This window comes from Pelmatolapia mariae, linkage group LG7 (assembly GCF_036321145.2).
Source record: "Pelmatolapia mariae isolate MD_Pm_ZW linkage group LG7, Pm_UMD_F_2, whole genome shotgun sequence".
NCBI lineage: Eukaryota > Metazoa > Chordata > Actinopteri > Cichliformes > Cichlidae > Pelmatolapia > Pelmatolapia mariae.
Window position 1 is genome coordinate 10,197,040 of NC_086233.1, and position 12,284 is coordinate 10,209,323.

Genomic DNA, 12,284 nt, shown 5'->3' on the forward strand with positions numbered 1-12,284 from the left:
TTCACTCATTTCGTGCTTGGGCCCTTAATGATTTTGATAATTACTGTAAGTACAGGGCTGCTGTGGTATAAACGTTGCACTGTGTGTTGATTTAATACATTTACTAAGCACTGTATACACCCAGAACCACCAACTTTCCAATTAGTAGATGACCTGTCCTACATCCTGAGCTACAGCCATCCCTCAAATCAGTATGTTACAAATTACTGATTTAAGTTTCACATATATTTCAAGAATCGTTAGTTTCTGAACTGAATCAACCAAAAAGTTCATTCAGTTCCTCTGAACACAGCGGTTTTCAGTGGTTTATAGTCATCTGGTTTTTAGTCATCATCATTTTAGTCATCACTCATCCAACTGACTTCTTGAACCTCTTCAGATTCAGACTGTAGAGACGGAAGAAGTCACTTGGGTCTAGATAAATGGTATCAAGGATTTTTGTCTGAATTACTGAGCTTGCAACAAAACATTCTTTGTCTTTATTTTTTGCATTTAGCATATTCTAAACTAATTTTCAGCTTAGCATGCAGCAGCTTTCTGAAGAACAAACTAAATTCATCTATCAAAGATATAGCAAAAACTTTCAGAATGGCCAAGTCAGCTACACCAGAACAGCAGAAAACAACCTGGCCCCGTCACACAGGCCTAGAAGCCCATTAGTGACCCCTTGGTAACCACCGGTTGATAAGGAAAAATGTATTTTCAGGAACGATTAGCAGGTGGTTACTGGAGGTTGCCAGCAGTTGCTCATTGAAATTGGTACCAATTTCCAATGTCCCAGGCAACATTTATCTCAAAGGACTTTAAGCATTTGAAGTTTATCTTGAGCCTCTGAAAACTGGGGACTGTGTATAAAAATGACATGTGATGTAAAAGAGATAAGAGTATATAATATAAGGTAATAAACTGTGAAGTCATGCTGAGTGATTTTTGTTTTTACCTTCCCCTCTCCATGCATCTTGTCCATTAGTAAGCAGCAACTGGAAGCCGGTACTAAAGTTGCACCCTTCCCAGTCCACCCGCAGGAAGTAGGAGGTGTCTGAGCAGAGATTAATTTCACGCACTGACGTGTGCATCCCTGCAGACAGACAGACCACAAACTGATTAAAAGATCACTTAAGTTTTCGGAGTACTTTAATAGGTACTTACTACTGTATTTCACATAATTTCATTACATCAAACCTTTCAATGACCCCACGTGTGAGGTCAGCATGACAGAAATGTTTGATTACAGGACAAAGACGATCACTCAGAACAACTTTGTACTGATTCACAAATTTAGAGGATCATCATTTAGCCTGGAGAAATAGTTTGCTGCTTTATAAGAAAGCCCTCCGCAAAGCCAGAACATCTTACTATTCGTCACTGATTGAAGAAAATAAGAACAACCCCAGGTTTCTCTTCAGCACTGTAGCCAGGCTGACAAAAAGTCAGAGCTCTACTGAGCCAACCATCCCTTTAACGTTAACTAGTAATGACTTCATGAACTTCTTCAGAAATAAAATTTTTATCATTAGAGAAAAAATTACCAATAATCATCCCACAGATGTAATATTATCTACAGCTACTTTTAGTACCATTGATGTTAAGTTAGACTCTTTTTCTCCAATCGATCTTTCTGAGTTAACTTCAATAATTAATTCCTCCAAACCATCAACGTGTCTTTTAGACCCCATTCCTACAACACTGCTTAAAGAAGTCCTGCCATTAATTAATTCTTCAATCTTAAATATAATCAACCTATCTCTAATAATTGGCTATGTACCACAGGCCTTCAAGCTGGCTGTAGTTAAACCTTTACTTAAAAAGCAATCTCTAGACCCAGCTGTCTTAGCTAATTATAGGCCAATCTCCAACCTTCCTTTCATATCAAAAATCCTTGAAAGAGTAGTTGTCAAACAGCTAACAGATCATCTGCAGAGGAATGGCTTATTTGAAGAGTTTCAGTCAGGTTTCAGAGCTCATCACAGCACAGAAACAGCTTTAGTGAAGGTTACAAATGATCTTCTTATGGCCTCTGACAGTGGACTCATCTCTGTGCTTGTCCTGCTAGACCTTAGTGCAGCGTTCGATACTGTTGATCATAATATCCTATTAGAGCGATTGGAACATGCTGTAGGTATTACAGGTACTGCGCTGCAGTGGTTTGTATCATATCTATCTAATAGACTCCAATTTGTTCAAGTAAATGAAGAGTCCTCTTCACACACTAAGGTCTATTATTGTGTTCCTCAGGGTTCAGTGCTTGGACCAATTCTATTTACATTATACATGCTTCCCCTAGGCAGCATCATTAGAAGACATAGCATAAATTTTCACTGCTATGCAGATGATACGCAGCTCTATCTATCCATGAAGCCAGGTAACACACACCAATTAGTTAAACTGCAGGAATGTCTTAAAGACATAAAGACCTGGATGGCCGCTAACTTTCTGCTTCTTAATTCAGATAAAACTGAGGTTATTGTACTCGGTCCTGAAAATCTTAGAAATATGGTATCTAACCAGATTCTTACTCTGGATGGCATTACCTTGGCCTCCAGTAATGCTGTGAGGAACCTTGGAGTCATTTTTGACCAGGACATGTCCTTCAAGGCACATATTAAACAAATATGTAAGACTGCTTTCTTCCATTTGCGCAACATCTCTAAAATTAGAAATATCCTGTCTCAGAGTGATGCTGAAAAACTAGTTCATGCCTTCATTACTTCCAGGCTGGACTACTGTAATTTGTTATTATCAGGATGTCCTAAAAACTCGCTGAAAAGTCTTCAGCTAATCCAAAATGCTGCAGCAAGAGTACTGACAGGGACTAGGAAGAGAGAGCATATTTCTCCTGTTTTGGCTTCCCTTCATTGGCTTCCTGTTAAATCCAGAATTGAATTCAAAATCCTGCTCCTCACTTACAAGGTCTTAAATAATCAGGCCCCATCTTATCTTAATGACCTTGTAGTACCATATCACCCTATTAGAGCACTTCGCTCTCGCACTGCAGGCCTACTTGTTGTCCCTATTGTATTTAAAAGTAGAATGGGAGGGAGAGCCTTCAGTTTTCAGGCCCCTCTTCTGTGGAACCAGCTTCCAGTTTGGATTCGGGAGACAGACACTATCTCTACTTTCAAGATTAGGCTTAAAACTTTCCTTTTTGCTAAAGCATATAGTTAGGGCTGGACCAGGTGACCCTGAATCCTCCCTTAGTTATGCTGCAATAGACATAGGCTGCCGGGGATTCCCATGATGCATCGAGTTTTTCCTTTCCAGTCACCTTCTCACTCACTATGTGTTAATAGACCTCTCTGCATCGAATCATATCTGTTATTAATCTCTGTCTCTCTTCCACAGCATGTCTTTATCCTGTTTTCCTTCTTTCACCCCAACCGGTCGCAGCAGATGGCCGCCCCTCCCTGAGCCTGGTTCTGCCGGAGGTTTCTTCCTGTTAAAAGGGAGTTTTTCCTTCCCACTGTCGCCAAAGTGCTTGCTCATAGGGGGTCATATGATATGATTGTTGGGTTTTTCTCTGTATTTAATATTGTGCTATCTACTGTACAATATAAAGCGCCTTGAGGCGACTTTTGTTGTGATTTGGCGCTATATAAATAAAATTGAATTGAATTGAATTGAATTGATTTCCCTTTAAGGTTGTGGTGTCCAAACCCAGGCCTCGAGGGCCGGTGTCCTGCAGGTTTTAGATGTATGATCCATCACAGCTGATTTAAATGGCTAAATTACCTCCTCAACATGTCTTGAAGTTCTCCAGAGGCCTGGTAATGAACTAATATTTGATTCAGGGTGAGATCTAAAACCTGCAGGACACCGACCCTCGAGGCCTGGAGTTGGCCAAGCCTGCTTTAAGGGATTAAGTGGAGAGGACATACCACCTTGAAAAAAAAAAAAAAAGAAAAGAAAAAAGATTCAAGTCTGTAATTATTTTTTCATTGAAGCGCATTTCTGGTTTCCCTCATCAAGCAGCCACATGCTTGTGCTCTTCATTCGAGAAAAAAAAAAATGGCAATGTTTCTATCCACTGTACTTGACCTGTAACTGTATTTGTCAAAGTGGTCAATAGGCACAAATTTATTTTATTTTATTTTTCTTTATGACATAAAGAAATATAGATATATAGAGTGAGCTTGTCTCATTTTGCAACTCTTCATCATTCTCTCACATAAAGAAATTAAGAAACCAAGAGGTTCTTGAATGCAAAGTATTTTTCAGAAAATAAAATAAAATGGTTTTTATTTCTTTGGTTTTGTAAATTTGTAATTTTCTGTATGACTATGGTCTGATCTTTATTGATGTAAATCTTTTGAAACTAAAGCTAAAACTCTGGCTCTTTAAAAGCTAGAGACTGAGGGCATGGGGATTGGCAGACCTGACGACTGGATGCGTTTCAGAACTGATGAAGGTCTATCATAACTCCCAGAGCATCCACCATAGCCAGTTGTTCCCACGTCAGCCCATGATTTACATCCTCTCTCTCTCCCCACTGAGCAGGACAGAAGAATAAATCTCCTTAAAGTGTACTTTTTTTTATTCATCTGGGAAACAATACCTGTGGGGATAAAGCAATTTTTAAAGAGAACAAAGTCATACTAAGAGAATAAAGGGGAAGTGGATTTCTATAAAGGAATCTAATAAGTCTCCAGAAGTTGAAACAAACAAGGCTTGCCTGTCAGTTTAGAGAACTATTCTTCCTGGAGTCATAAATTTTACATTAAACACACACTGACAGTGCACTTTAACTACACACACATGAGCATATAACATAACAAAACAAAACAAAGAAAAAAAATGCGCACAAACAACAATAGGTTCGAAAACTCAAATTACCTTGCATGTCAGAAGATTGATGATATATAATTTATAATGGTATAAATAAATTTAATTTACAGCAATTCTACAGCATGCACACAACAACCCAGGTTTATATTAATAATTTCTACAGTACCTTTGATCAAAAAAAACAGATTTTTTTTTTAATGGATAGTAGGGGTTTTTGTTAACGGTCCAAATGGCCCACGGAAGAAGCTGTTTGTGAGTCTGGAGGTGTGAGACCTGACTGACCTGAGGTGCTGACCAGAGGGGAGCGGGTCAAACAGGTGGTGGAGCTGGGTGCAAGGAGCCAACTGTGATGGTCCCGGTTTTTCTGAGACAGGAGGATCTGGCAATGGCCTCCAGGGGTGGCAGACGGCAGCCAGTGATTTTTTGGGCGGTATTAATTACTCTCTGCGAAGCCTTCCTGTTCTCAGTAGTGGTCCCTGTGTACCAAAGACCCATCCAGGAGCTGTAGAAGGCCAGCAGCAGCTTATTATTCTTCCTCAGAACAAGGAGCAAATGCAGCCGCTGTTGGGCCTTCTTTACCAGGGCGTTGGTGTTATGGGTCCAGGTGAGAACGGCGGGGATGTCGGTGCTCAGCCTCAAACCAAGCAAAGAAGGTGTTGAGCTTCTCTGCAAGTTTGAGGCTGCTGTCGGGGGTTGGCGGGCTCCGTCCTTTGTAGTTGGTGAGGGCTTGGATACCTCTCCACACCTGGTGGGGGGTTGTTGTCGGTAAGGAAGCCATTTATTCTCCTCCTGTAGGCCCCCTTGGCCGGTTTGATGCCCCTCCTCGGGTTGGCTCTGGCAGTGCTGTACATGGAACTGTCCCTCAGCCAGAAGTTTAAGTTACGAGTTCTGATCTGCGCCTATACTTTACTCATCATCCAAGGTTTTCGGTTAGGAAAACCCGAGATGGTTTTAGTCCCTATCACATTCTCCACACAACACTTAAAGCAGAAAAGGGCAGACTGAGTGAAGATATCCAGGTCTTGCTGTTCGAAGATAGACCAGGTTGTCAAATCAAAACAGTCATGTAGCTGAAGGAGAGCAACATCTAGCTATGTTTGAATGACTTGGGTGCTTGGAGGGGTGTGTTTCCTGGGGGGAGGGGTGCAGGAGCAGAGTGAGGTGGTCAGGTTGTCGCTTTGTGGGCATACTTGATGTTGCCTTACACATGTTCCAGTGCCCTGTCCCACCAGTGTCCTGCCGGTGTAAACATATCTATACGACTGCCTAATGTTGATTAGTTGATAAGTGGGCCGGAATATTTCATGACGTATAGCGGAGTTCGCCGGGAAGGGGAGAATGGCAAAAAAAACTTCAAAGACCAACAATTTAAAGAATGAAAAGCACAGATAGTGGTTACAGCGGACACTTATTATTATTTTTAACACTCTGCTTCAATTCCGCTTCGTTCTTCTCTGCGGGTGGCTTACGGACCAACAGAACCATAAGCAAGAGCTGCCCACAGACCAGCTGTAGCACATACTTTGTACACTGCCTTCATCTGACAACAGATGTCACTCGGACATCTGTGCAGTCAAGATCTTGAAGGACTGCATGCCAGCTCTTCTCACATGGGTGAAAACCACCTCTCCCCTCCTCTGTCCAACCAAAAAATGTACGCAGATGGTCACAAATTTACAGGACCATAAATCCCAGATAAGCAGGAAAGCCCAGACCTTCAACTTGTCAGCGACCTCCTCCAGCTTATCCGAAGAAACATCGACGCACTCCCAGGCCATCCAGTATATATATTCTCTGGGTCTAGGCAGGGGTCTCCTCCGGAGCCTCGTCTCACTAGGACATGACTAATTGGAATACTTTATCCAGGAGGCGCCCACCTCAGCTGACTCATTTTGATGTAGAGGAGCAGCGGCTCTACTCTGAGCCTCTCTCGACTAACTGAACTCACCCTGTCACGAAGGGAAAGCCCATCCACCTTTCATAGAAATCTCATTTCCACTGCTTGTATCCATGAAGATGGATAGTGACTATAAAAACAACTGATGAAGAACAGTCACAGGTAACAGAGCTGGTTTTATTTAAAGTTTTCTTTGGTATGCGGGGAGACATTGACATGCAGAGTTGAAAACAGTCTTAATTTTTCAGTGGAATAAATTTGTTGTACTGCTACCTTAAAAGCAATAGTTTTACGACAGGTTTTGCAAATTTGCAAATTGTTCGACATCCTCCTTGTAAAATCCAAACGACAGCGAGTCTAATTCCCTCGCTTGTCTGAAACTCTACTGTCACCATTTTTTCCCTGTCTGGTAATATATGCATAATAATATATACATAATATGTGCATGCTCAACGCAATGTGCCAGGTAGAAAATTTTCCATTTGGGAGGGGCGGGGGTTAATGGTATATTTGCAGCGTGTAGGAGAAAAATACCTAACAGTGAATTATGTGCAGGCAGCTTAATATTTCCATGGCAGCTTATATTCGATGGTTACAATAAAGCAATTGTAACCATCATACGTGGAAATACTTGCAATACATTGAGTATATCCGATATATCACCCACCACTACAACAATGCTCCATCTCATGGTAGATGGTTGCATAACATTTAGGACACAACAAGCTATCAAAGGGTATTCACTAATTACCAAAAAAATAAGTATCTAGTTTCATTCCAACCTAGGGAAACAAAAATACATCAAAACTAGAAACCAAAATAAAAGAAGTGAATTAACCTCACTAAAAAGAGTCAGTTGCTAAAAGCATAAGCATGGCTGGATGTCTCAGCTTCACATTACTTTCTCTGATGTTGTGGAATTCAGCCCTTCTTTTTGTCACAAAAAATTGGCAGACTCATTTGCTGTTTAGTTCAAGCCAATATGATTAAAAGAGAGCTTGTGTCAATAGGATCTAAACAGAAGAAGCTTTGACCCTCTACAGGTCTTTCAAGCCATGTAGGTCTACTGGTGCTTAGACCTGTCCTCACACCGTCTACAGGAGTTAGCACCGTGGTGGAGACAGACTGACAAAGATTAACAGTAGAAACATGTTACAGTCAATAGGAAAGCATCCAGAAGTTAATGTCATATTTATTTTAATGCCTAATGTTATAAATTATAACTTGTTCTGTCTTGACATGGCTTTATGTATACCTTCAATACACACTGCTATTTGGCTCTTTTACAAGATGAACTGCTTTTTGATTTGTAAGAGTGCTGCTGCTTTTGCACATCACACTTCAGAGCATTGACATGAGCATTTAGTACTGAAGCAGATGTTGGAAGGATGTAATTAAAGGTGCAGTGCTCTCAAACATGTGTCTGGCTTCATGGTGCTGCTTATCCATCCAACAACCTTCTCCACTGCACACAGCCTGTGTTTAGACCTAGTTAAAGGCTGTGTATCAGTGCATTAGAGCAGTTACATAGTTACATAGTTATGATAACATGGTTGTAAAAAGCTCAACTTGGCCATGTTGCCACTGTAGCCAATACAGTAGCCAAAATTGACATTGGCATTCCAATGAATCGCATTTTAGATCACAGATCACAAATAGCTATTTCATATTTTTTGTAACCAATAAACTTTTGTACATGTACAGCTGAGGTGTACCTAAGTGAATGGCATTTAAAGGTTTAATCAAAGGTCTTTGATTCCCAGAGGAAATAAAAACACTACAAATTTACAATTGTAATATAAAGTTTTTGCATACAATGCATTCTCAGTGTTTGGATAAATGCAACAGATATTATTTTATTGTTGCATTTCAGGATTGGACCGTTGGAAAGCCTTAAACATCACCGACTCTTAAACATCAAAATCAACACAGAATTTTACAAACTGAAAAAGGAAAAATAAAAACTTGAGCAGACTCTTCTGAAAATAAGACCTATGCAGTAAGTCCTTCAATTTGATGCCCCTTTACATGTATTTTAGCCCAGTCCATTACAGGGCTAACAACCATTTACACTCACTTCATGCCTATGATCAATTTATAATGACCAATCACAGTAACATGGATGTCATTGTACTGTAGGAGGAAGCTGGATTAGTTGAAGAGAGCCCACAAAGACACAGGAAGAATATGCAAACTCCAAACAAAAAGACCGCAGCAGGGTATGGAACTTCTTGCTGTCAGGTAACACTGCTAACCACTGCATCACTATGGCCTCCTCCATGAAACACACAACAGTAATTTAACAAAACCAACTCAACCGACTCAATTTAAAAATAGTAAGTGACACACTAACTGTGTCTGATCTCTTTTCCAGATCGTCAGGTTGTGCTCCCACATCTCGCTTCTGTCAGGTTACAGCTGAATAATTAGCTTAACTAAAATTTGAGTAAATGATGACAACAGACGTCATAAAATAACATATATAGAGCTCCACTGACGACGGCTTTTACTCACGCACGCAGTTAACTCAAGGTGAACATACTCTAAGTTGATTAAATTTACTCTGATCAGCTGTTCTCAAACAGAAAATTCAAAGTTGCCCATCTCAGAGGTGATCAACTCAGAGCTTATTTTTAAACTCACACTTTGTTGAACAGGATTTCTAGTTACGAGCAAGTGTGCTGAGCAGCAACATTTGGGAAACTAACATATGTACTAAAATCCCGTTCGTTTAATGTTTTCTCACAGTCCACTCTAAGTATTAGGATGTATGTCCAAAAAAACTGTCCCATGAATGATTATAAGAAATGCGATCCTTCTCACAGTTGGACGTCTGTTTCCGAATCAGAACAAACTTCTTGCTGCTTCTTGCAGCAAACTCAGTCTCAACTATTGAAAAGCGTCAGCGAGCTTTGCTTTTCCAAGACTGGCGGCAATTTGAGATTTACACTGAGAACAGATCGTGCGACTGCACCGTATGCTAACATGACAAAAACAAGCAGCTAGCGAGCTCAGCTCAGAGTGAGACACGAGTTGTTTGTAAACACAAGCACGAGGGTAGAAGTGCTCCTTCACATCTATATGAGAACAGCACATCTCTTCATGTCCTACCTTCAGCGCTTCAGCTGCACCTTTATGCGTCCGCCAATTTGTTTTGGGTTTTTGTTGACAAGCTGCACCGGGAACGTGGATGTACGTCATCACCCAGCGACATCCAGCAACCAAACAGATGAGGGGTGTGTGTGGTAAGAATGATGGGAAACTACGAAGATATCACTCAAGACTCAAGAAAAAGAAAAAATACCAAACACATATGTGTATGTCTAGGTCAACAGGTTTATCTCTGCAGCTTTTGTCAGTCATTTTTTTCTGACTTCCATATGTAACCCTCCAGCTCAGCATTGTCAGTGTTACACTATTGATGATATATTGGACTACGGTAGTATACAGTCCCATTAAAAAGAAACTACACCCTCTTTCAATTCTAAGAGTTTAGGTATTGATGCATAAACTATCCGTCTTTATGAATATTCTTATCACTTTGTCATCATTAAATGCAGGGTCATGTGCTTCCATGATGGTTCTTCTTGCTCGTCTTCCTTCTCAGGTTTCTGCTGCCTGAGGTATTCACTAAGCACACTATCAGTAGTGGCCATCTTCCTGATGTACTCATGGATATTTGTTGTTTCATCCTGGATAGTAATTCTGACACTCACTAGTCCTCTGCCACCTTCCTTCCACTTAGTCTTAGTACACTCTCAGGATGCTGGATTTGGGTTGAAACCCTCCATGCATGGTAAGGAGCTCCCTTGTCGTGATTTCAGTGGGTTCTGTCTCCTCTGGCCAGCTTATTATCCCAGCAGTGTATCTGATGACCGACAGAGCATAGGTGTTGATTGCCCAGATCTTGTTCTTTCCATTCAACTGACTCCTCAGGATTTGACTTATTCTCTGCAGATTTTTGGTTGTTGCGGCCTTCCTAGCGGCCTCTTTATGATTACCATTTGCCTGTGGGATTCCCAGTCCTCAGTGTCTGCAGTGTTCCGTTTTGGTAGTGCAATACCCTCAGTTCTGATTACCTTCCGTCTCTTTGTTACCATCTATCTACACTAATACAGTCCAAATGACATTCTGATGTCATTGCTGTAGATCCTAGTGGTATGGATCAGTGAATCAGTCTGTCATTTAGTCCTGGCACACAGTTTGATGTCATCCATGTAGAGGAGGTGGTTAACAATTGTGGCAATCTGTATTAGGTATCCATAATGAGCCACTTGATGGCGACTTGTGCTTTTGCATTGAATCATGTCAGGATAGATAGATAGATAGATAGATAGATAGATAGATAGATAGATAGATAGATAGATGGATAGATAGATAGATAGATAGAAGGATAGATAGATAGATAGATAGATAGATAGATAGATAGATAGATAGATAGATAGATAGATAGATAGATAGATAGATAGATAGATAGATAGATAGATAGATGATAGATAGATAGATAGATAGATAGATAGATAGCCAAGCCTACTTTGAAGTATGTGTGTGAAATATATATTACTGAACCCATGCCAGCTTGGATGTCTGCATCTGGATTAGTTATCCAACAGCTACCTTTGAGGTAGAGGACCTGAGCTTAAATATGTATGTATGTATATATATATATTTATATACATATAAATGTAGAGCTGTGACAGAGGACTCACCTCTCCAGGTGTCCCGCAGGCAAACATTCATATCCTTTAGAACACCAGCTTATTTACTTTCTTAAACATTTTTTTTTTCTGCATTTGCTATATAAATGGTAAATGGCCTGTATTTGTATAGCGCTTTACTAGTCCCTAAGGACCCCAAAGCGCTTTACACATCCAGTCATCCACCCATTCACACACACATTCACACACTGGTGATGGCAAGCTACATTGTAGCCACAGCCACCCTGGGGCACACTGATGCATATAATAGACGTCAAGTTAGAATATCTAACTGCTTTATTAAACTATTACCAAAAAATACTGTACATTTGATACAAACAGTTATGTCATGCATACATTTTCTTCCACTTATCTGCAACTGGGTCATGGAGGCTAGTAGCCTAAGCAGAGAACCCCAGACCTCCTTCTCCCCAGTCACCTCCTTCAGCTTATCCAGGGGAATTCCAGCGTGTCCAGGTCCAGGTTTCACAATTGTGGACACTTACTTCTCTAATTTAAAAGAGCTATCTAAAAACACTACAAGATTTCTTACAGTGTGGAATGATGACAAGCAAGAGGACCAATAAATTAAATTATCCACAGGGGATTTACTTCCAAAAACAGCATGAACCATGATCAGCATGAACCAAGTGTGTCTGCTGTGTCTTCATGCCACATATTCCACACACAAGGGCCAGTACTACAGGCAGAAACATGGGTGTGCCATTGGTTCCCCAGTTTCCCCCACTGTGACCAATTTGTATATAGAGGAAATGGAAGAGAGGGCTCTGTTATGCTATCCTGGAACACCACTGATTCAGGCATTGGTTCAAGGTTGTGTATGACACCTGAGTGAAAATCAAATCTCGGGGTAAAGGTAAGGGTACATCTTTCACCATCTTAAAATG

At 40.6% G+C, this 12,284-nt stretch overlaps 1 protein-coding gene across 1 annotated transcript in view; it reads right to left on the bottom strand.

Moving 5' to 3' along the window:
• Positions 1–9,891, bottom strand: part of xrcc4 (X-ray repair complementing defective repair in Chinese hamster cells 4) — a 32,150-nt gene extending 22,259 nt beyond the window's left edge. The window contains exons 1-2 of the mRNA XM_063477842.1: positions 9,791–9,891; positions 941–1,078 (exon numbers count right to left, since the gene is read on the bottom strand). Of these exons, the coding sequence (XP_063333912.1) occupies positions 941–1,076 (136 nt within the window). The 5' untranslated portion in view covers positions 1,077–1,078; positions 9,791–9,891. The remainder of the gene's footprint in view (positions 1–940; positions 1,079–9,790) is intronic.
• Between the last annotated feature and the right edge of the window lie 2,393 nt (positions 9,892–12,284).